Source organism: Tympanuchus pallidicinctus, unplaced genomic scaffold, assembly GCF_026119805.1.
Source record: "Tympanuchus pallidicinctus isolate F22 unplaced genomic scaffold, pur_lepc_1.0 scaffold15, whole genome shotgun sequence".
Taxonomy (NCBI): domain Eukaryota; kingdom Metazoa; phylum Chordata; class Aves; order Galliformes; family Phasianidae; genus Tympanuchus; species Tympanuchus pallidicinctus.
In genome coordinates, this window is record NW_026294669.1 from 18348848 (window position 1) to 18375162 (window position 26315).

A 26315-nucleotide genomic window follows, 5' to 3' on the forward strand; every position below is an offset into this window, starting at 1 on the left:
ACATTACCACAAGAGGCAGGTTCATCAGAGCCATCAGCACAGTCTATTCCTTGATCACAGTACCAATGAGCAGGAATACAGCGTCCCGATGTACAACGAAACTCATTGTTTGTGCAAGTCATTGAGACTGGAAGAAAAAAAAAAAACAAAAAACTACGCATGACTTTTTTCTTCCTGTTACCTTTTCAACTCATTTTAAGCTGTTTTTGAGTCTGTGTTACGCAAAAACATAAGATTATGCTAGGAAAAAGGTCTTAGTAGCCTGTCTGCAAACAGCTCTTTGTACAAACTAGTTTGAACTTCATATGCAAAACATTCTTTTCTTACACACACATACCACTTAATAAATAGAATTTGTTCTGCAAGTAGTATTGCACACAACAATTGTAAATATGTTTTATATTTATACTCGAGCTTAGTGCACAAGAAAATGAGTACAGTCCAATGTACTAATTTCTTCAGCACCCAAAGTAGGTGGTAGGAGACTACATGTGGCAGTCTGCTAATTTCTTCAGTAGTTACTGATCCTATTTTGTACCCTCTGATGATTTCAAGATACCAAAAAGGACCTAGTTTAGCCTTTAAACTTTATGTGCCTTTATGATAGAAATCAAAGGCAATTAACATATTTCTCATTAATATCTTTGGGCTTCCTCTATCTTCTATTCTCCCTAGCTCTTCCTCATTTGTCCCCTTAATCTCTTCTCAATTTTAGAATTCAATAGGGCTGGGACATAAAACAGTAGAAAGGAAAAAGCACACCTTTCATGAGCAGTACACAGGTTATTATGTCTATACATTTAGACACATTTTTTTGACATGTAGAGGCCCATGCATAAAGGTGGTGATCTTTTGAATAGAATAATTGTGGCATGGGTAATTCGAGGCATGCACCTTTAGGAAAACTAGACAAAGCAAACATAATCCACTCAAACAATATTAAAAATAAATCATTGTCTGAAAATATCCATTGTACGTTAGAAACAGATCCACCACATTTTAAAGAAGTACTACCTACTACCTTGCAAAAATATGCTGTTTTGTAATTGAAGTTTATTAAAAGCTACACAGTTTTGTATAAAAGTTGGAATCAACAATGAACTATGAATCCTTTCTTAAGGCATAAATAACTCCATAAAAGAAATTACATTTAAGAGTACCTATAATTTCATTTAATTAGAAGGAAAATATTCTCATAATGAAGTTCTGGAAAAAACTCAATTCACTAATACTTAAGTGCCAGTTCTGTTAAAAAAAAAAAAAAAAAAAAAAAAAAAACATACAGAGCAGAATACACAAAAAAAAATCATCGCTCAAAAACTGCATAAAAACTGTGCAAAGAAGACTAATAAAATTTTAAGGAAATTAGAAGAACAAGATTAAATAATACAACAGTTACATCTTTTATCTCTCCAATACTACAAAAGAGTAGATTTCGAGAACAACTGTAGTTACAAGAAAGGTAAAGAGCACCAAAATAAATCAATGAAGTGCAAGGAGGTTAAAAGCCCTATCAGCTTACCACAGTGAGTAGGGCTCTCATCACTCATATCTCCACAGTCATTGTCACCATCACACAAATAAGTTCGAGGAATGCAGATGTTTGTGCTTTGGCATTTGGTAAAACCAGACTGGCAAGTCCGTTCCGCTTTAAAGAGAGGGCAAAAACATTTCATTGATACACACGTACATAACACTGTTTAAAAAAAAGCAAGAACAAACAAACAAAAAAAAATCTGATCTGTTTTTTTTTTTCTGATCAATCCAGAGTGGACTGATCTGATCAATCCAGAGTGCCTTTTGTCACATATTTTTCAGATGTAAGACTGCCAGTGATTTACTATCCCTTTCACCTGAAGCGACCAAAAGTCTTTGAAGAAGCTGAACTAGTTTTAAAAATTCTCAGAGCTGAGACAGCTGCAGATGTTCTCCACCCACTCAAAACAATACTAAATTAAAAGTAAAGCAATATACCATACGTTCTCGCTGCCATCTTTCTCTTCAAATTTCCTTGGAAAATTAAAAAAGAAATGTGTAAATAACACAAACCATTTTCCTCTCATTTCTGCTCAAATGCTGAAGTGCACTCATACCTCTCGTTCTATATGGAAACAACGAGGCCACTGCTTTTACTGGGAAAAGTGGTTTCAAAAACATGATCAAAGAAATACATGCTAATACTCAGAGGTGAGGGAATGTAAACTGACAAGCATTCAAACTGTAATGCTTGCATTTGCAACCAGCTGGTACTGTGTGAATCACCACATCAACTACAAATGACTATTAGAATGGGAATTTCAAATGTACAGATTTTTTTAGTTTTAAGTGAAATAAGTCACAAATAATATATTTCAAGAAAACAGTGTTAAAACAATGTTTTTTCAGTTTTTAAATCAACTACTTCACTAAGAATTTAACAATCTTACTGCAAAAAAAAAAAAAATGATTAACTTGATTAACTGCATTAGTACTTATTACTGAGCTGATTCCATAAAATTGGTGTTTTATGGAAAACAAATAAAACTGATAACTTTTTGAAAACTATAAGGACTATAATTTTAAACAGAATAAATATAAATCATGCTTGTATAAGATATGCTTGTCACATATTCATTCCTCATGATTAAATCCAGTATACTTAACATAACATGCTGCAAAGCTTATGGTAAAAATCTGCTGCCAAATTCCACGTGAATTCTGCATAGATGTAGGTCCAGCATCCAATTTATCTCAAATAATCTTTTTCAAGTCAATGGGATTACTACAATAGCTAACATTAAGCACTCTAATAGTATTTGCTGGGTCAAGGCAGATTAAAGCAGCAGTTATTAAGAAAGATCTCAGGGTACTCAAGAATATCTTTCAAGGATCAGTTTGCTTCAAAATAACACAAACCAGAATCTGTAACGTTAATATAAAAACCTTTTATCCTTTTTACTGCCTTTGTCATAATTCTTCACACTCAAGGAGATTTGTCTCTTCTTTGGTCTAAAGAGTCAGACTCAAATGTGCACTTAGTAATTTGGAGGAACTTACGGCAATTTCTCTCATCTGATGTGCCATTATCGTAACAATTATTTACTCCATTGCAGACGTATTGAAGAGATATACATCTTCCATTATTGCAAGTAAATTCTGTGTGGGAGTCACAAGTTCGGAATAAACAGCCAGCCTCATCGCTGTTGTCTCCACAGTCATTGTAGTGATCGCAGCGGTAATGATAAGGCACACATCGCCCATTACCACAGGTAAAAGCTGTTGGCTGACAAGTATGGAAAGCTGAACAAATAAAAAATAATTTTAATAAATTAATGAAGAATATAGTACATGGATAAAGCATAATCTAAGTTCTCTGACAAAGTAACAAATCAAAACACAACAGTTTTACCTGCCAGGGCAAAGACAGCTGCAAAACGTACTGCGTGAAAAGTAAAATACATATTTGAATTAAACAAAGGAGAAATTGGGTATATAAGAAGTTAATACTATAGCATTTCTGGATTCTAGAGCAAATTTGCTGTCATTCAGACCTAATAATGCACAACAAATTCTACAAGCAGGCAAGCAACAGATCATTTCCAAACTACAGCTAGAAAACCCGTGATCATAGAGCCACACAAACAATAGAAAACATCAGACAGCCAGGACAGAAGTTGCATCACTTTCACATGCAGTTATTTTAAATGCTTACCACACACACTCTCCAACTCATCACTTCCATCACCACAGTCATTGTCATTGTCGCATTTCCATCGCTCTGAGATGCAGTGTCCATTCAGGCAGGTGAAGAAACCAGTGTCACACCTGGTACCATTATCCACAATGCAGTGCTTATTATTATTGGCTAAATACCAGCGACCTTCAGATGGACACTGACACTCTGCACCAGCTGGACCTACATTCATATTTGATAATTAATACTCATGTTTTAGAAAGGGTTTTGTTAAAACTATTCACAGCCCTAAACGCAATGAAAATGAAATGCAATGAAATCCCTGTAACTATCTGCTTAGATTGAAAATGTGGCTACTTAGCCAGATTCTTACCTCCGTTAAGCATATTCAAACCCACTGAAACCCAAGGAAGTTAGAGTTCCCTACAAAAATTGAGATCAGAATTTGGAACACCTTAACTGCTTGCTGACTAAATAATTTTTCAATGACTGCAAAATGATCTCTGACGCTTTCAAATATCAGAGCTAGCTAATACCAGCTGAAGCTCTATCCCCCCAAACGTGATAAAAAGTATCTGTTCAATATATATTGTACCACTATAAATTACTAAGGTATCAGTATACTAAAAGCATATATTGGTTAATATTATAAATACCTATATTATTAAGGTGTGCTGCTGAGCTCATTTCACATGCTGCCCAGAGGAAATAGAAATTAAAATTTCAGAAAAAAATGTTTTTGTTTAAATTAGGAAACACATGGAAACACATGACTTTTAGTTGTGAAGATTCTCAACAAAAATCATCAAGTGTGTTGGCAAAGCACCATGATCCTGAACAGCAATCATCTTGATTGCATTATATAAATGAAATAATTATTAAACATTTAGAAATACTAAGGACTATTTCAGATGTCTCCATGCAACTTAAGCTTGTTATATTATGATTTCTAATACAGGCAATTCTAACAGCTTACAGTCATTAAGCATAGTTGCTTACCTGGTGCACAAATGTGACTGCAACCACCATTGAACTGGTTACAAGGGTTGGTACACTGCTGCTGCTTACTTTTTGCCCAGACATGAATATCCATTGGTCTTTGTGGAAGATTCATGATCATTACAATTTGATCTGAACCATCATATTTATTAGCTCGGTAAATGCTTCGTGTGTTCCAATCTGTCCAATATATATGCTGATCAAACAATGTCATTGCAAATGGATGGAGAGCAGTACTAACAATTACCTCACGGTTTGTACCAGTTAGAGTGCATCGCTCAATTTTTTGCCTAAAATAATAAAGAAATAATGTCATCTTAGAGGAAGTATTTCAACGTAGATACATGTCCTTATTAGTCATGTGACTACTATTTACCATTTCAATGATGTGCACCAAACCAAGTTAAGAACTCAAACGCTATTTTAGAGAAGGAGGGATGACATCTTTGGGAGAACAGTGTAAACAAAATGAGAATAAGCAGAAGGAAAAATGGAGGAGTTATGGCTATACGTCTGGCCTTTGTATCCTCTTCATGCACTAAGATCTAATGAGCACTGCCATTCTTTGAACATCTGGTCCTCATATCTTACCTCATGCTCCTCTGAATTGGGGTAAAGGACTCCCTTAAGAAAAAGAGAACTCGTCTTCCCTGTACTTGAAAGTGAGATTATAAAAGACTTGGTACTGTTTAACTATCTGCTATCTACCTCCATTAACTAGAATTTAAAAGAGAAATGTCTTATCTGACATTACGCATCTGTAACAGAATCCTTAGAATAGACGGTCCCATTTCAGGTTCCCTACACACAGATGTATCCATGTAAGGATGCCTTCCTATTAGAAGATCCCACAAAGGCACAGACTGTAAGAGTCACTACGTTACAGACATCTTTCTGTCACAGCAGCAGAGGTGTCTATAAAAGAATTGCTGTTCTGAAAGAACCAGATGAGGAACGTCTGATTGCTGCAGTGATTCCTCAGAGAACATGGGTGAATTTGAAGATGGAAATGAAATTATTTTTAAAAGCTCTCCTGCTGGTGGCAGAAATTCTGGTGGTCTACATTGAAGGGTAGGAATCTGTCTGGTTGGAAAAGCAAGAACTTAATGCCAAATTCTACAGGTGACGGCCATTAACCATGAGCAATGAATATGAAATGTGCACTGCGATTGTATGCACAGGAGAAGATGCTTATAAAAGTAATGAGTTGAAATTAAGAGGAGTGACATAAAGCACTGAATGAAATCTGCCTTGTGACATCACAAAACTTCTTGTGGAGTAGTTCAACATCAATATAAGAAAATGATGTTTTGTTGCTATAAAGTATTTCTTATAATTTCTACAATACAAATTATTGAATTTAATTACAATGTTGAAAACAGTGGGAAAAAAATAAAGCAGGAAAAAGAGATAATAGGCCCATTCAAATTAACCTAATGCGAATCAACAACTATGTTATCAATACGTACAGATTTGCATCAGCCCAGTATAGCTGCTGTTCTTCATAGTCCAGGGTAAGCCCATTTGGCCACACCAGATTGGTGCTTACAATAGGTGTTCTGAAGTTTCCTCCAAGTGTAGCTCGTTCTATCTTTGCATTGGAGCTCCAGTCAGTCCAGTACATATAGCTGTCAGTAACATGATTGAAAAATTATTTTTACAGCAAAGAAAGTTCACAGAGCTCTTAACTGTCCTAGGATATCTCCACTCTGGTATAGCCAATTGAACTGTGGAGTGCAAAACTACGGGAAAAAGAACTACTTCCTCTGTTTTACTTCACGTTTACAAAGGAATCTTCTAGCTGGGATCATTGGGCTCCACTGGAATGAACTTCAGATGAGTTCTTCCAGCTCCTGTGAGAATCTAGTGAAATCAAATATTCTCTTTCTAATCTTTCTTCATTTGATGTATAGTATAACACTGCCCCTAACTTCTAAAAAACAAAAATTCTTCTGAGACACTTACAAAGCACAACATCAGTAGGAAAGAACTTACATACATATGACTTTTTATATACGACTTTTAGGTAGATCTCTTGGTAGCACCATCTGATTATCAGAACATAACATTCTTGAAGAAATCTTTGTTTCAACAAATGCCCCTTGTTTCTCTGCTTCAGAGAATGGAGAATGACTAGTTGCTTGAAGAACAGCTGCTTTGAAAAATCATTCTTATTTACCACACAGTACCTGGCTCCTAACCTCACTTAGTGGAGTTTTATTCACTACATATTCGTAAGCGTTTTTTAAAAAAAAACAAAATCAATGAAGAAAATTAAAATCTCCAAGGCTGAGATCAGGTTGAAAACTTAAATACTTAGATTCAGGTAATTCTGCATGGCTGGAATCTAGGCCCTAGAATAGGAACACCTATTGCTCTTCATCTAAGTCCAAACTACAGTTTCACCTGCAATGAAGATAAGGCATACAAAGTACAACACATACCCTCTGCAGGGATCTAGTACTACAGCTCTTGGTCGTGGGACCCGGGCAATCACGGTGCGGTTAGAGCCATCCACAGCCATTGAACTGATAGTCTGGTTGAGGTAGTCACTGTAGTAAACTCTGTTGTTGATCCAGTCAAAGGCTATGCCATCTGGAGTTCCCAGGTCTTAGATATATGCAAATACACAAACAAAACAGTTGAGTATAGTATTCTGAGATACTGCAATAGCTCATCTTTTATAACACACCAACAAAAAGATTTTCTTGAAATACAATTGATGGCAATGCAAATCTGACCATTTAAAAAATCTACATAACTAATAATTCTGACTTCAGTAGTCCTGTGCATGCAGTAGGGTTGTAAAGAGCTAAAGAAGTAACAGGAATCATCCCTCGCTCCCACCCTGTAAATTCAGAGAGCATCAAGGCAGGCAGAGGCAGATAAAAAATAAGCATTGTTTTGTCCTTATTTTGTGCTTACACTAAAACAGATGATCAAGTTGACACCTGTGACAGAAGAGAGGAAAGCAATAGCAAAGACTTGAAGATGTAAACCCTTGTTGAAGGTGCAGTTTTACACAACCCTTAACAGCGGGGTACGCTGACATAAGGATCTCAGCTGTCCATCAGTCCAGCATAAACAGTTCAACCTGACACTGGCTTTCTGAAAACACAGGCTTAGTTGTCTCATTCTCCCCCCAAACTCTGCTTCATCACACTTCCAGCTTACTAAATGCCCTCCTTGGCCCAGAATGCTACCTTGTTTCCTTCATCTCACTTGTGGTGAAGATCTAACACAGAGTTATTTGATTGGCAGCGAAGAGCAAGTCAGAGGAAAAGCTGCAGATTGTCAAGAATCTTAATAATTCAAAAATGTTTAACAACAAAAAACACTACAATAGCTATTATTATTAAACAGATATTATTTGTCTTTTTATATTGGTAATATCATAGTATCTCTGTCTCTACACTTCCCGCAATCTCAAAACTACTGACAGCATGTAACAATATTTAACCAGTTCTATATTTTCTTGTCAAGATATAAGATTATCATAAGAGGAAAACACTGAAGAGAAAAAGATCATTTTATCAGTTGCCTTAAATAATCAGTCTACCTTCACTATAAGTATAAAACTACCAGCTGAGCTAATCCAGTCGTTTTCCAGTATCTAATTATTCTGAATCACAATTCAATTCACTTACCAGATGCAACTACTACTGGAGTGCCAATTCCTGAGTAAATACTGATATAACTGATTCTTCCAGCACCTGAAGGATAACTTTGTGTAAAATATATTCGGTTGTTTATGCTGTCAAAATCCAAGGCCACTGCAGTTCTTAACACATTGACTGCACGGAAGGGAGGACTGTGATTTTCAGGATCCAGGTGAATACTTCTGAGGGCATTCTCAAGGGCAAAAATCAAGTAATCATCTGTTGAAATGGTACATCTCTTGCCATCACTGTCCAGTGTGCCAAAGGCACAACCACATTTGGGTATATGCAATTCAGGCAGGGCAAAACACAGATGGGAACAGCCTCCGTTGCTGTCCAAACAAGGATTGTTGTTTACGTCAAGGGGTGAACGTGACTGAAAATGACTATTATAAATGGTAACATCCCTTAGCCAATTAATGTTGTCTCGTATTACTGTTGGTTGATCAGTATTGCCTGGCTCCTTGCTGGCTTGAAACACTTTTTTCAGGTTCCGATCCACCCAGATCATTGAATTCCCAAAGACGGTGATACCATATGGAGTTGGATAGCGACTGCCATAACGCACAATTTCAACATCACCACCATCGGGTTGAATTCTTGCAATCATGTCTAAGGAATCATCTACCCAGTAAATGTAGCCATTGCTGTGATCGATGGCCAACCCACGAGGTGTGACAATGCCCTCAGATACCAGAACTGTTCTGTTGGTGCAGTCCAGAAATGCACGTTCAATCTTCGGATTTTGCCCATAATCTGCCCAGAACAAGTATCTGTTTTTTGGATCTACTACTATGTGCCTTGGCATATCTATTGTAGTTTTAAGCAGAACACGGCGATAAGTTGTGTTTAAACGTAAAACTTCTACAAAAGTCTCTGTCAGGAATGCATTTGTAAAATAAAGATTTCCTGCATTTAAAACAAATTGGAAAAAAAAAACAACAAAAAAACAAAGGAGAGTGACAAAAGTTAGTACACAGCATCACCACCTGAGAAACATGAACTGATAAAATACTAAACTGTTAAATGAATATCCATAAACATTTTAGAAGTTAAGAGCACAAAGTATGCAGCTCCATTTTGAGGAAGTAAAGTAAGAGACGATCAAAATTGAAGTAGTGGAATAATTTCCACATCTTTATTGATTTCCATGGAGATAATCAGTGGCTAATGATCAAAAATGCATTAACCATAGTTGTTATTTATTTTTTCAGTCTCAAATATCTATTGTTATTATATAGAAGCTTTTGGCTTGCACATCCATACTCTTTACCTTTTACAACATAAAACTATGAATTTTGTGTTGTGGCACAGCACTGAATACAGTAACTACAAAGTGCATGCAGTAGATGATTCTTCTAAAATCTGTCCCAAATAGCCTATCAATCTCCAGAAGAACTTTTGAAAAACACAAATACAGTACACACGTGTATAATACTGAACAAATACTAGCTACTTTATTGCATAAATAACAGTCACTGAATTCTGCTATGCTTACCTGCTACCCAGTCAATTGCAATGCCACGGATTCCATTTCGTCCTATTCCATTCGTAACAACATTTCTAAAATAAGAACCATCAGGTTTAATTTTACGTATTGCATTCTGAGAAGACACTGTGCTACTGAAGTCACACCAGTAAATGAAACCAGAAGGCATGTGAACATCCACATGAAGCACATTCCGTCCTGAAAAGTAGCAATTAATCATCTTTAATATAAACTAACAAACTCAGAACATGGCATGCAGGCCAGAAGTGCGAAAACATTAGGTATTATAAGCTCTCATCTTACTATAATTGTCACATACCTCTTCCTGCTAGAGGTACCATGGCTTCAGAGTGATCAGACGTCTCTAAACTAAATCCTTTAATTGCAGAAAGCATAGAAACAATTACAAATGAATTGTATGGAGAACAGGTTCTGTTATCAGGATTTAGCTGAAAGCCAGTAGCACATGCACAGGAGAATAATCCACCAGGTACAGGTAAGCAAAGTTGTTGACAAACTCCAATATTATTACTGCAGCCATTTGAGGAACCAGCAGAATCTGTGAAAGGAATACATGGAAACACAGAAATCTGAACTGTATCATCACAAACTCCAGCAGATGTACAACAAATTCTTATACTTGTGGAGCACTAACAAAGAGCAAAAAATATTTTAATTGCCATTTAAGCATGATGCTCCTGTAATCAATTTGTTTGTTTCTTCTCATTTAAGATCAATGGATCAAAGAATCAGACAAAAACCCATAAATCTAAAGCTAAAGTAACAATTTTTTGTTTAGTCAATTTCACGTTGATGATATTTTAGTAAAATTTCCCATGCCAATAAGTGCCTTAACAGGACAGTAGAACACCTCTGGGTAAAACCATGTAAATGCTTCTGGCACATCAAACAATTTTTTTTTAAGGAGCACACATTCTGTCTCTAATGGAAGTTTGAGTTTTCATGAGTTGGAAATCTTGAAATAGCTCTTTAGTAAATACTCACTATCTCTATAATACACTCGTAGACACTTCAGTCTTGGGACATTGTCTCTCAGTACTACTTTGTTTGCTCCAGTGAACTTGTCAACTCGTTCAATAACTTCATAATCTCGATCGGTATAGTATAGAAAGGTATCATACACTGCAATTCCCCATGGATGAGAAAGATGAACCACGAGAGTCACACGATTTGTACCATCCACATTGCCTTTCTCAATCTAAGAAATCAATTTAAAGCTTAATATTACACTTCTTATAATAGTATACATTCAATGTTACAATACAAAATTAAAATACAACATACACTACTAAAATCTTTCCTTGGACAAATTTTCATCTACCTATCACAGAGAGGAAGGATAGGTTAGCAGGATGCTAATAGAGATTTGTTTCTTCATTCAAATCATCATTTATTTTTAAAGGTAATCTATAAATGTTATTCAGATTTTGCTTGGTCCTGCATTTCCCAGTTACATAAGTAAACTGAAGTAACTGAATTATTCTTGGGAATCACAAACACACAAATAAACAAGTAACACCAACTATGACAAAAGTATCACTTACCACTCCTGTGCTTGTGACAGCCCAGTACAACTTTTGTTCTTTAATATCAACGGTAATGAACTCTACATGATCCAGGTTGCCAGTGAAGAGGGTTTGAATACCTGATCCATCCATGTTTGCACTGGCAACCTTTGCTGGAACTCCACTATCAGTTCCCTGGTCTGTCCAATACAGTTTCCTGTAACACAGGAAAACATTATCACACCTATTAGCAAAGCTGGTGATGGAAATCAATAGCCCACAGACAATAAAGCATATGCTTAAATCCATCTCCTCTCTCTGCCAAATACCTTGGCACATGATGAATAGAGATCACTAAGAACTGAACCTCAATGAAAAAAACAGACCTTGTTTTGAAAGAATAATTCCTGTTAAACCATTTTTAGAAATTCATATACTCTTTCCTGTATCATCCACTGTATGTCAGGAGGTAGGCTCAGAAGATTGTCAGGAGTGGAATAAAAGGCAGGAGAACAATAATTCTGTTTTATAGATGGTTGCAGTTTCAACTGTAAGTTTGGTTTCAGTTTAGAATTAAAACTGCAAGTTCAAAAACTGGCTCTGAGGAATATGTGCACTGCTCTGGTCCCAGTTGCTGAAAAGCAGCTAGGAGACACAGTAAACAGACTCCATAAAAGAGACAAAAAAGCAGATATTCATTTATCTGAAAGACTGGCAGGTCACCAGCAGAACAATCTCATTACTAACATGGTCCTATGAAACACTTTGATTCTGGGAGGGAAAAAAAAGCATCATAGTGCACCTTTGTACTGGGGACAAAGTACTAAAGTCATGTTTAGTATATGCTGTTTAGCAGCTGACATTTTTTGCATGTAGTATGCCTTTATTAATAAATACTTAATAATTTTCCTTACTCTGTGCCCTCATTTTACAGTGCCTTTCTTTTTTTTAATGCTTTTTATTCAGTCATTCTGACATTTTTTTTAATTAAAAAGAATGTGAAGTAGACGGTACATTAAGGAGAACAGACATCCATCCAACAATTTATGTAGTTATGCAATTGTTTTCTAGGCTTTTGAAAGAATAAATTAAAAAACAAAAACAAAAAACCAAACCTGTATCAAATCCAGGATCGAAGCTAACGACCTTAAACATTAAGAAAAATGTAGAATACATATTCAAGTGCAAAGATAACTGCAATTTTAGTAATTTACCCCCTTGCTGGATCAACTGTCAAACCAATTGGTGTGCCAGCTCCCAGAGAGGTACCATCGTTGGTAATCAGAGTTTTTCTGTACATTACTTCACCGTGCAGCTTCAGGACCTATGCAAATATTGAATTAATCAAAGCATGTTAATACAGAACTTAAGATACATAACTAAATCAAAGGAAGAAAGTCTAAATCCACCAAGTGATGAAATTGCAGGAACTTATTCAAACACTATGAAGGAAAAGCAAGCTGCTTAGTACTCTAATATTCTTTCTTCTCTCACATGCACCCTACGAAGAAGCTCTGAACCTGCCTATGGTAATACTGAAGTATCCTTGGTAAATATAAAAAATAGTAACAAAAAAACCTTATCTTTCAGCCTCCATAATATATTGATGTTGAATGTTACAGGTTGAAGGCAGTGAAAAAAGCTGATTTTACATGTATTATCTTGTATCTGTTTAAATTAGGTAGGTTTTAATTTTGCATATTTATATTTTATGACAAGAAAATTCATGGCAACTTATTCATACTTATCACTAATTACATGTTGCTTACCCTCTATTTCCCTACTCTAAATGGCATTTTTATTTTTCCCATGCTGTCACACTGCTTGCCTCCAGTAAGATACAGAATAGGACACCAGAGCACTGGGGATTGGATCTTACTCCATTCCATGGCTACATTCCTTTACAGTCAGAAGCAGTGCAAAAAGATCCATACGCAAATAAAGTTCCAAGAATACATCGCTTTTAAAATCTTTTAGCTGTGCACAAATTTAGTTTTTTTTCTTCAAGTGTGCAAATCACTTTTCTTCATACTACCCAAATGTTTTAGAAAAAATAAATCTAATTTCTGATTTTCACTAAAAAACAGCTCTAATTTCAAATTGCATATTTGTAGCAGCAAAATACTGAGGCTCTTAATTTTCACAATTGTACTTAAATATTACCTCAATTGACTGTGTTCCTGGGTTACTATAATAAAGGTTTGCAGATATCCAGTCCAATGCTAGGCCAATAGGAGCACCAATAACAGCTGCTGGAGCAAAAACCGTCCTGTTAGATCCATCTGACCTCACTCTGTGAATTTCACCCTTGGAAAAATAACAGAAGTATAAACATCCAGAGCAGTTTCATCAGAAACAAACAAATAAGAGAAAACCTCATTTATTGCAACCATGTGAACAGATACTTTATATTGCAATCTTTTCCGAGAAAAATGAAAATTCAGCAGCAGTAAAGTATTTTTATATACTTTCATAAGCATGGTAAAAAAATATAATATACTGTTAAGTGTAACAATATGGCATAAAGAGGAATTATATTTCATTAACCAAATGAACTATGATGTTCATTATATATATCAAGTATTTAGCAAATATTTATTTCTGTGATTCACAGAAATAAAATGGCTATGTAAAATGAGCCTGAATAGTCTATTTTTAAGCTGTATGTAGACACACTACTGTAATTTGTACTCTACTCTCAAAAGATTTATTAACAGGATATCTCAATTAGCCAGCTTGAATAAATCTCAAATTCAATGCAGGAAAACAGTGCTCTCTACAAGCATAAATACAGAAGAACCAAAATTCTAACTGTAATAGAAGAATCAAAACTAAGATTAACCCTGCAGTTTTCACAAAATTATCTCACAAATTATCACTTGCAGGCTCGATAGCGTTAGCCACATAATGTAGCTACACCATAGACACCTTAGCTGCATGATACAAAAACAATGACAAAACTCAGAGAGAAGCTACATTGAGATCTGAGTTTTCATCCAGTTGCTTCAGTTTTACAGAAGTTCTGCAGAACAATTGCTTTAGAAAAAACACCCACGAATCATTAGGTCCATGTATAGTCTTATTCTTATATATTCTTAATAGAGTGCTTATCTGCACTCAGCCTGCCAAGGCTCCTGGCATTTCACTTGCCAGCTGTGTTAGTAGATACATAAGCCCATGACCACCTACAAAACTGTTTTACCTCCTGTAAATGTCAGCTGTACCTATCTGTTAGCTGAAACGTGTCAAAAATATTTTTTCAAACTGCGTGGAGGATCAAATAGATTCCTGAGAATTTATCAACTGCTTTTAAGTTTCCAAGAGCAAAGAGACATACTGCTGAATCGTAAGTTTTCTATCAGATCCATCTCCCTGGCTTCCATAGAGTAATTTAAGAGACTTCTTCAAACAATTATAATGATCCATTAAAAATTATTCTGAACTAGTTTTAAAAAATATTGGTCCTGTATTTGCTGCCTGTGACTCTTTTATCCTTTTCTTCTACTTAAGAAAAGGATGCCTCCGTACTACGTTACTTCATGAAATGCTCAGACTAGAAACTAAATCATACAAGCATGCAATTTCATTCTAGTGGTAATTTCATTTTGAAATTTAGTGCCACTGGTTCAATATAATACGTTCATGGAGAACTCTTTCAGCTCTATCTGCAGAGTTAAGTTCTAAGCCAACATAAAGGTAAAAGAGCAGACTACAGCAAAGGACTGAGAGTACAATTCTGTCACTACCATCTGATCTTCATGTCCCTGCAAGGAAGAGCATTAATTAAATATTTTGGTGGACAAATATGAAAACTAACGTTCAAATGAGATGGAGTCTCTCTCATAAATCCTAGGGAAAAAGTCTTTTATTTTTTTCAGCTATATTTATTAAAATTCCTACCTTTAATGCTAATATATTTAAATCATAAACACTACTTTAAAGTAAGAAGTCTTATTTTAGTGTGCATTCTGAACACAAATACTAACTTACTGGATTTTCAACCCAATAGATCATCTGTTCTGAGTCATCAAAGTCAACATCAACACCATTTTGAACTCCTGCTATTGGAACCATAGCATCATTGGTCTTCTCCTCAGGGTTCAGAGAAATTCCATAAATTATATTATCTCTGACAGCAATAAGGAAAGGGTGTTCAACTGTGAAAACATATAATGTAAGTCAGAGTTAGCTTACAACACATTTCCTCTGTTAAAAAAATTGCACAAGTATTACCTGTGATGCTTTGTAAACTATTTACATGCAAGTTTGCATTTGTTTTTTTTACCTCACAAGACTGAGGTTATCAATTGTAATGTTTTAACACTGAATGTTTCAGCACTATGTAATCGCAACGCACATACAAGCAAATTCTGAAAAGGAAGTAAACAGTGTAGGATCATTTATTGCTAGCCAAGGGGAGAAGTACATCCAGCCACAGCTTCTACAAGCAGATTCTTCAGAACTCTAGGAATGAGAGTCAAAACGTGCCTGAGATAGATTGTAAATGCTAAGCAGGAGTCAAAAGAAATGTACAATGTCACAGAAACAACTGCTGATCCTTATCTGCAGTATCGTTGTTTTTTGTTGTTGTTTTTAAATCTCTTATAGAGTACACTAACTTTATCTCTAAAATAATAAATTTACTTCCAAGAAAACACTAATCCTCATGCTTAAATGTTATTAAAATAAAGGGCAACTAGTTGTGTGTTCTGACAAAACACATTACAGAGCTATAGATACAAGTCAGCAATGTAATTTCTCCTCTGCCAGAGAGTATGGGAAGAGACTCTTCCAAACACGAGTTCCCCTCTTCCTTTTCCTTTTTCTTCTGAAGGAGAGAGCACAGTCTGATCACTTCTCCAGGCATAAGCTACCACTTGAGAAGGAACTGAGTTGCTGTCATATAGAAGGTAAATGTAACCGAACTCTTCTTCTGGTACAGATGATTTTTTATTTTTTTTTTCTTTCACTGGCTACTTAATACATTTATGCAAACTTTCCATGAAATTTTTGACATGAAAAAAAAAATACAGCATTATTGCGCTTTTCTAAAATTATTCTCCCTACTCTGTAACAGCCAGAACTGTTGTCAAAATTGACAAAAGCTTATATATCATTCATGCTCGCTCAAAATCAAATTTCAACAAACAGTTGTCTGAAAAAACTTCGCTGTGAAATTCTTGAAGCTTTTACACTTCGATGTTGCTGTTTTTTTTTTTTTTTTCTTATGAATGCAGCATGCTAGTGGCTCTTCTACAAAAAGTTTACATGGAACCGCTAAATTCTTAACAAATTGTTCCAGTGCATAAAAGACTCTGAGGGTCATTATTCCCTCTCAAATTGCACACAGCATAAAACACTACTGAATCCTACTGGAACATGAATATGCAAGTTCTCTTGTCTAGACTGTTAGTACTTCAGAAATTTAATAGTCTCATTAAAAACAATCATATTTTTGAGAAATTTTTTGCTGATTGCTTCTATCAACATTAACACCTATGGAAATGTTTAACTATTCTTCATTCTTATAATGAGCAATAGAGTAATTTTGCTGAGATACACACACCTGAAATGATAGGCTGGAGAGGGTGACAAGGAGCAAGGACAACACCCTCCCACATGAGGGGAACTAAAGGACATGATTTCTTTCAAAGCAAAATACGAGCTGAGGGAGAATGTGATAAATCATTTTAAAAATATACACAGAATACATATCAAGAATGAAGAACTACCGATATTTTTTATCCCAAAAGACAGAAGTGGCATAGGAAATGGACAGAAATGGGAAATAATATACTTGAACTGAAAAAAAAATGGCTTCCAGACATCAAAATTGCCAGGTTCATTGAAGTTTAGGAGCAAGAAACCAAATTAATGTCCAGCTGGAGCCTGTCTGTTAAAAAGGAACACCTTATGTGGTGGTACTCAAGGAAGGAAGGAGACTTGATTAATCAAGCAGTTCCCTCCTAGATCTGCACCTCTATGTTCTTAAAAGTACAATTCTTTAAAACATGCTTCCAGGCTGAATATTTATAACGCCAAGGACAACACTTTGCCAGAATACTCCTTCACAATTTTAACCGATGCTTTGCTCCTTCCAGATGTAACTGCAAAACATTCAACGTGTTGAGAAAATTTAAAATGTAGCTTTTTCATAGTGCTTAAAAATAAGTATTTCTTCCATTTCTCCCAAATGAAGAAATATCTCTCTTTGAGCTCTTTCCAGAACCTGGCTACATGCCTTTAGGCCATGTACACTCCATTCCATCCTTCCTAAGTGAAGTCCGCCTGGAATGATCCCAAACTTTGATTTCATGAGTACAGCTCACAGTTCTGAAGCAAGCTTTTTGCTTGGCAGAGGGATGGCTATGAAAATCTGTCTAATCTTTTTTTCATGTCTCACAACTACTGCCCTACCTCGCATGCAGTTCCTGTTGTCAGGAGAAAGCATCCATCCAGAAGGACAAGCACAGGAAAAAAAAAGTGGTCCAGATGATGAAAGCAAGCAGAGGTGGCTACAGGGTGATGATGCACAGGAATTGATACCTGAAAAGAAAAATAAATTTATTAGCAACTGTTAGCAATACAGGAAGTTGGAAAGCTATTCAGTGCTACTGAAAATGTCAACTCTGCACTAAATCAGCTTCAGTATTTCCTTGAAATTCAATATCAAGTTATTTACAAGAATCACATGCAATACAATACACTTAGAACATAAACCTTACTGTAAAACCAGCAATATTATCATACTGATCTTTTCATTTTCCTAGCACAAAAATCTGTCAAATTCCTTTTCCAAATTTTGTTAATTGCATCTGAAGGCCTGCAGAACCTTCAGACTTTGATCACAATAACCTTTCTGGATGGGAGGTTTAAACTATTTGCTGAAGCTTTTTGGAGAAAATTAAAGAAATGACATGGCTGACTATGCATCATTAAGGGTAGTAGGGACTTAATGTATAATTTCTTGTATCACTTTGAATCCTGAAGTCTGTGAAATAGAAGAGTTAAAAAGCCTTTGATGATTATTATTATTACTAGAAATTAAAATTCAACCATTTAGATTGCTTCCACAAAAATGATGTTAAAAAGAATTTTTCAGAAGTCATCCTCATGAAATACAAACCAGACTGCATGAATGAATACCCTTAGCAACTGCTGCAGGTTTTACTCAAAAAGTGGTATATTTGAGGAAATGACAAATTATCCCAGATAGTAAAAAAATAACAAGAACTGAGAAGAATTCAACAAGATGGCAAGTAAAACAATGATAAACTCAAAACTCAAACTATAAGAAAATAGCTCATTTCTATCTAAAATCTAGTTGATGTGAAATCTAATGATTTACAAAACAAGAAGAATGGATGACAGTTAAAAAAATCAAGCCTTCATTTGCAATATTACAGTGTTGAACTATTTGGTAAGTGCTTTCTTCTTTCCCTGTCCATGTAAAGAAAAACAAAAAAATCTGAAAGGATTTGTTGAAATCCTGAAAGGATTTGATGAAAGAAAATCACAAAATGAACTAATTTAATACAATAAAGAAAATAAGCCAGTTTCTCCACCAGTGGTAGTAATGTTTTTAAGCTCCACACTATAAATTAAAACTTATTAAATAAGAATTACAATGTATAAATTAATGTTACCCTTTTGTGACTAAATAATTTAACAACAGTCCAAAGCAGCTTTAGCTATGAACATGCTTGAGGAAGGTTTTGTTCAAAAAAAGTGCACACATAGCATAGCACCAGAAATTACTAGCACATTAATAAGATACAAGACTATGCCCTCCCCCGTTATAATTCTTCAGGAAAAAGAAAATGTTATTCACTGCAATATTTATTTGCAAAAAAACAACCCCAACACAAGATACAGAGCAGAAGAAATCAAAGTCAGTCTTGAATAAATTAAAATCCTTTATTGCATTATTTCATTAAGTAAAATCAAGCAAGGAATGACAAGAGTAATTTGCCTAAAAGTATGATATAACTTATATACGTGGAACAAGTCTGTTTGCCACAGAGAAATTTTTAAAATGAAAATATTTTCAAACATGCTAGAATTTTATGACAAAAACTTCAAAATAAAGAGCAGAAAAGCTGCATATGCTACTTTCCTATTATTCTTTTCAGTTATTCATTATGCTTATATGCTCCCTAGGTCACTTTCCTAAACACTGGACTACTCAGCAGGTTGGAAAGACTGAAAAGATTTTCAGTTTTAAGTCAGTGGCATAAATTATTTTCTTGTTTTAACCCAGACTACTTGTTGACATGACTGATTCCAGAATGCACGACATTACTTTGTGACTTATTTTTGTAATCATCAAAATTGTTTTGCTGAACTTACCATAAGGCTGCTTTACAGGATGAACTGCCACAAGCCCCAAAGGCTGGTGAATGTTATAAATCATAACTGTTTGGTTTCCTCCATGCCATTTATTGGCCCTAATTACTCGGTTAGTATACCGGTCACTCCAGTAGACAAAATCTTCAAAGATAGTTAGAGCATGAGGATGTTGCAAAATCTGTGAGGCAAGAATGTTTATCACTTTAGTTCTGGAGATAGCAAAGCTTGCCCTGTAATAACAGAGCTAAGAAAAAATTTAAAAAAGAAAAAAAGAAAAAAAAAAAGAAAAGCTGCCGTCTCAAAAGCTATTTTTACCAAGTGAGTATGAAATATCATCTACTGCCTGAAAACAAGACACCAATTATGAGGGAGCTTTGCTTTTTTTTTTTTTTTTTTTTTTTTAAAAAAAAAGTATGTACAGCATGAGGAATTAATAAAGCAGTCCATCTGCAAGGCAGAACACAAGCAAACAAAAAATAAAGACTCAACTGCAGATTTTCATGGACACAAGTGAAAATGCAACAGTTATGAATCTGCAAAGACCTTTCAGTTCCAATAAGCTTCCCTATAATTTACCACATTGTTGAAGAAGATGGCTCAATGAAATTTCTGAAGATTGAGGCAAGAAATATAGCACCTGTCTCTAATGCACAAGAATTGCCTACTTAGCCAAAGATAAACAGATCCCAAGGTTCAATTCTTAAAAATACACATTGCTATTCATACCAGCTTATAAGAATAAGTAAACTGTGGTGTTGGTACACAGTCCTGTCAATTGACAGCAGTATGTTGCTTAAAGATAACCTGTCAGAAGTTCTCCCTTCACAACATTCCCAGCAAATAGCAAATCTTGTCAGCAGATCATCCTCTGTTGCTACAGTTATCACTGACAGAAGGTGGCAAGGAGAAGTCCTCCAGTTTTTTTACTGTATTAGAGTTAAAAGTGTCAGATGTCACTTTTAGACTTCACACGTAGACAGAACAAATGAGAATGATCTACAGCATTAAGCCTACACTTAGCTCTAGGTTCCACTGAAAATATAGAAGACTGAATGGTTTATGTAATTAATTTTCCAGCGGTAACAAGCAGCTAGAATACTTCACTACTTACTTCACCAGAACATTTTGAACAGAAAGGCTATGATTGTGCAAATACACTGTTGAGCAGTATCAGAAAGGAGATAGAAAAACACTGTTTATTAATTAACATCTTACCAAATCACTTGCAACCACCTGTTGTCTGTTGTTCCCATTGTAATCACAAAAGTCAATATAATCAAGATAAGCATCAGCAAAATAAAGAAGTTTATTTGGGTAGTCAATGCAGAGTCCATTGGGCCAGTAGATTTTACTGTTAATAATCACTGTTCGCAATTTGCCATCCATACTGGCTCTTTCAATTCGGGGGTTTTGGCCCCAGTCAGTCCAGAACATCACATGAGCACTGAAAAAAAGTAACTAAGAGTTACCAATCTGAAGAAAAAAAAAAAGAAAAAGAAAAAAGCAAGCTGCCTATAAAGCTTAATTAGCCAGAAAGATGTTTAAGAAATGTCCTAACCAATGATACTGAAATCACTCATATCAGCAATATGTTTATTCATGACATTACCATCATTTCTGCTGTAAAAACTTTTGAATGCTTCTGAGCTATTTTATTTTGTAAATAAGAACAGTAAAAACTCCATCATCATTACTGTTGACTGCAGATGTTGACTGTAAGGCGATTCCGTTTCCTAAATACTAACTTGATGCAGGCTTGTGCTTTCACAGGCACATTGATCGTGCTACCAGAGCTACAACTGAAGAGCTCCCCGTGGTTGGCAGTAAGCAGAGCTCAAGACACTGGAGAGTTCGTAAAACAGAAGTCTGCACACGAACAGTTCAAATTAGAAAATTTCACTTACTCTGTCGCTTCTCAAAACAGGAAGGTATTTTTTATGATGACATTAACACATGATGGCAATTATTTTTCATTTGGGGGTACAAGGGAACCTGTCCTTTGTCAGGTAGAAATAGGGAGGCATACCACCTTATGCTGAACATACACATATTTGTGGCACACCACTGACTAATGATATACCAAACTTTTAAATTTTAAGTTTGTACCTAGGAAGAAGATCTGTTTCTGAGGAAGGCAAATATCTTGTGAGAGCAAATCAGATTAACACATTACAAATAATGATCATTTGAAACTAAATATAAAATGAACACTCTAAACACATCATTTAAAAACTGTATTTTCAGTTTTCTCTTCCACTTGTCACTTATAATTACAATATCATTTGGGCATATCTCACGTTTGAATATTGTTACCATAAAATATGTATCTTCTCAAAACAAAATTAAAAAATCTTACTCAATTCTGGGATCTAACACTAGTCCCCTTGGGTTTGTTACATTTTCACTAATCAGCACAGTCCTGTGGCTCCCATCCATTTTAGAGACTTCAATTGTTTCCAGAACAAAGTCTGTCCAGTAAAGATTGCGTCCTACCCAATCTACTGCTATACTTTCAGTCACGGTGACACCACTGTCAAACACCTGTTTAATAACAGAAATTAAAAAACAAAACAAAACAAAACAAAACAAGAGAGAGACAGAGAAAAAAAAAACTAATTGTTATCACTTCTCACACTTTATTCCTCTGTAAATACAGAAAACAGGTAACCAAATTTCAACTATTTTCTAGGCCTTTTATACAGAATGAGCCTCAGAGTGCTTACTAGGCATATACCCACTCTTACTAACTTCAGCCGTACGGAAGAAGTATGCACTTACTATGGGGAAAATCAGTGTATAGTCTAGTGTTACAAAGCTTCCCAAAAACATTCAGGTTCCTTTTTCAAAAAGGTATAGGAAACATTAGCTTAGCATCTACTGAGTTGTTTCACTTAGCCTATCTCCCTTATTAATACTAGGGGTTTGCCTCTTCCCTTAAGTGGAGATACAACGTCTTCATTTTCTTTCAACAGTGAAGAGACAAGTGAAACTCAGTGAAACTTACTATTTTTTGGTCAGTCCCATTTTGGTAAGCACTCCAAATTTTATCCTGTGTTGTATCAGACCAAAAGATACGATCTGAGATCGAATCAAAATCAATAGCCACAATATTCCTCCCATCCCTAATGAGAGAATAGATACTGTGTGACTGAGAGGTGATGTTGTCCACAACAATTTGGTTACGACTTGCCACTAGCAAAAGAAGATTCCCAGACTCTGTTAAAGAAAAAGAAATTTAAATAAACCACTTAGCTATCCAACAGTAACTCTGTTAGACAAGTAACAATGAGTAATTGAGTAATTAGACATGGTTTTATAGCATCAAAGTAATTATATCTAGATGCATGGGTTGAAAGGGCAAATTCAAAATCAACTCCCAGGCAAATATATTTTATCATATCTATTCTGTCTATCCTGACACCTTGTGATCTACTCTGGCTTTCTTTTATTCTTCCTCCATCATTTATTCCAACAGACTCTCCTTCCAGTCTCACATCGGGACCTTGGTTTCTTAGTTTGCAGCTGAGCCAGAACTTACTTCCCTCGGAGCCACTTTCAACTCCCAATCCTGATTGAAACTGCAAAGGTCTCTGTCCCACAAGTTATCCTTCTCAGACTGCAGAACCTGAGGATACCCCTAAACCAGGAACCTTATGGTAACAATGGGTTTATGGTTCCTTTAGCACACTATGTAAGAGATACAGAACAACAGAGAACTGGGCTGGCTCAGTCTTCCTTGCTCTCCAGAATTAAGACCATAACACAGACATTAAACCCTCATGAAAAGAATGGGTTATAAACACTCTCAATGCACTGAACTTCATAAAAGAGCAGATTTTAACTTATGATTTAGAGGTGCCTGGCACTGCTTTTCTCCAGAATATATATATATATTTTTTTACCACTGTGGATTTAATTACCCAGGATGTTAATCTAAATACTGTATTTCAACAAAATAATATTTTCCAATTAACCCCGAGTGGCTGTTTTAATACTCAGGATAATCTGCTATGAATGACTGTCCGTGGCTGTTGCATCTCCTCTTTCAAAAGATAACAGTATGAAAATGAAAAAAAAGCCAGACACTTTCCAGCACCACTGCCATTTTTAAGGTTGACACCAGTGTTTCTCACCTGCCACTTTACAAATCCTCCCATTGGTTTCCAGAATGTATCCTTCATCACAGTAACATCGAAAAGATCCTCTCTCATTGTAACAGTGCTGACTACAAAAGCCTGGAGGGTCACATTCATTAATATCTTCACAGGTCTTAGAATCATTTGCCAGCTGGTATCCAACAGGACAAGTACATTGAGCTCCAAAGGGTCCTTGAATACATTCATGAGTGCAGCCTGCATTATTATCAGAGCAGCTCTCCTGATCTGAAATGGGGTTGGGAAAGGAAATAAGCATATAGTTAACAAAAGCTCTCTATGCTAGATTTATTACTTTGCTGTTGCATTGTACCAGCCTGAAATTGCTGTTAAAACATACTGCACAATTATCAGTTATGCATGTGAGACCAGGTTAAGGCTCTTATGCAAAATACAACATACACAATGCATATGAAGGCAGATAACACAGCATTTACCACTGAGTCCCAGAATTCACTTGCAACAATGTTTTCAAAAATACCTAGATTATACAAAATATTTGCTGTACAACTCCAGCACTAAAATCTTGTTAATACACAAAAATTTAAAATTACGTATAATCATACCTGGCTGGGGTTCATCTGAGAATGTGCATTGATTAAAGAAAGAAAGGAAAAAAGGAAGGGAAGAAAGAAAAAGGTTACGATTAAATCAAATAATAATCAACACAAATACAAATAGCTACAAATAGCTAGCTACAGATAAACTTTTAGATTTTTTTCATGATTTTTGAAATTAGAAATTTAAAAGAAAGTATTAAAGACTGAATCGTGTTTAATCTGAATGTAAGGCATACCCTTCTTTAGTGAATCTGTTTGAGAAAACAAACCTCATTCCAATACAGTTACATAAAAGCCACTGTAGTCAGTGAAATTCAGCATATAATTCAGAGCATAAGATTGGATATAGTTAATGAGTTCACCTTAGTCTCCCTTCACTGCAAGGAAGTTCCACTTCATAATTAGTGCTTTAATTACAGTAAGCTTACAATTTCTGCTAGAAATGTTGCTACAATAACAACACATGCTGAATATAACACAGCTGTTCTGTGGATACTCAGCATTTTATGCCTGTAGTCACAGCACACTGTAGGTTATTGTAGATGCTTGAACAGTAACTTACTGCACAGTGGGGATTCATCTGCTCCATTAGGACAATCAGCAGAATTATCACAAACTTTGCTCAGATTCACACAGATACTATGGCCGGGACATTGCCACTGCCAGCTGGGACACCGGAAGGGTTGCGTAGGACAATCTCTCTCATCACTCATATCCCTGCAGTCATTATCACCATCACAGATCCATGCTCGGTAGACACAGTTGCCATTGTCACAGCGGAAAAGGGATGGAGGACAGGTCCTGGCAGGACATCTGTGATGTTCATCTGAGCCATCTGCACAGTCAAGATGGCCATCACATTCCCAGCTAGCAGGAACACAATTGCCATCTGATTGGCACTGGAATTCATCCTGGTGGCACATTCCTGGTGGTCTTGTAGCTAAAACAGTGACATTCAAAAGTTCAGAAATGAGATGAAGAGCTACTGTTTTCAGTTCTTGTCTTGCCGAAGTAATTACAACACTATAAAAAGCTCTGTTGCTTTTAAATCGGGCCATAGAATCACAGTCATTCAATACACATGACATTCCAGAATTTGGACAAATTAGCTCCTACTTTATAATACAGTGAATAAAGCAATGTACGGTCATGCTTTAAACAAGCACACATTGCTATCTACGTATACTGACATCTATGAGCATACCCAACACAAGATGAAATTACTCTCTGAAATAAGTTCTCACCATCTCATATTGAAAAATACTAACTTAAATAACATCTCAAGGGAAAAAAATTTAATATAACTCTCACAGAGCAAAAGTTTCCAGCTTCCTAGCTGAACAGACTTTTAAGCCTTACTTTTAAACCTTATGGTGCCAAATAAAACAAAACTTGAGAGACAAATGGGATGCAGGCACCACTCTGCCAGAAAGCTACTCTTAAGCTGAAATCTACCGTGTGTGAAATTTTGGCTCACAAGAAGTATTTACAAGCAAGTTTATCTAAAAATAATTTTCAAGTTTGAATGACTGTATTTCAAATTATCTGACACAGGAGATAAACAAAATTTTGCACAGCATCACCTAATAAATCCCTATACTTACGGCAATCGGTCTCGTCTGAGTGATCATTACAGTCAAAAACACCATCACATTTGTAGTAAGAACTGATACACTGGTCTCCACTTACACATTTAAACTCTGTGCCACTGCAATTGTATACTAAAAAAGGAAAAAAGTTAGTTACTTTATTTTCAGAGCTAGACTGAGCCATATTTTTCTACAGGTGCACAAGGCAGCTATGGCACCAGAAGTCCAAGTCCCACTGAAGACTGCTATTTCTATGTGATACAGAAAATGACTTTGAAATCTACAGAAAACTTAGATTTCAGCCCTCTGAAACCACC

The 26315-nt window shown here is 35.6% G+C and overlaps 1 protein-coding gene across 6 annotated transcripts in view; it reads right to left on the reverse strand.

Annotated features, from left to right (window-relative positions):
* LRP2 (LDL receptor related protein 2) overlaps positions 1–26315 on the reverse strand; it is a 134774-nt gene that overhangs the window by 35881 nt on the left and 72578 nt on the right. For all 6 annotated transcript variants that reach the window (XM_052674942.1, XM_052674941.1, XM_052674945.1 and 3 more), the window contains 23 exons: positions 26014–26130; positions 24972–25349; positions 23829–24077; positions 22700–22911; positions 22052–22236; positions 20911–21139; positions 19696–19873; positions 17764–17892; positions 15337–15503; positions 13510–13653; positions 12561–12670; positions 11386–11563; positions 10826–11039; positions 10140–10379; positions 9830–10018; positions 8320–9240; positions 7117–7282; positions 6142–6300; positions 4673–4962; positions 3692–3895; positions 3037–3279; positions 1523–1648; positions 8–127 (listed from right to left, as the gene is read on the reverse strand). In XM_052674942.1, the coding sequence (XP_052530902.1) occupies positions 8–127; positions 1523–1648; positions 3037–3279; positions 3692–3895; positions 4673–4962; positions 6142–6300; positions 7117–7282; positions 8320–9240; positions 9830–10018; positions 10140–10379; positions 10826–11039; positions 11386–11563; positions 12561–12670; positions 13510–13653; positions 15337–15503; positions 17764–17892; positions 19696–19873; positions 20911–21139; positions 22052–22236; positions 22700–22911; positions 23829–24077; positions 24972–25349; positions 26014–26130 (5148 nt within the window). The remainder of the gene's footprint in view (positions 1–7; positions 128–1522; positions 1649–3036; positions 3280–3691; positions 3896–4672; positions 4963–6141; positions 6301–7116; positions 7283–8319; positions 9241–9829; positions 10019–10139; positions 10380–10825; positions 11040–11385; positions 11564–12560; positions 12671–13509; positions 13654–15336; positions 15504–17763; positions 17893–19695; positions 19874–20910; positions 21140–22051; positions 22237–22699; positions 22912–23828; positions 24078–24971; positions 25350–26013; positions 26131–26315) is intronic.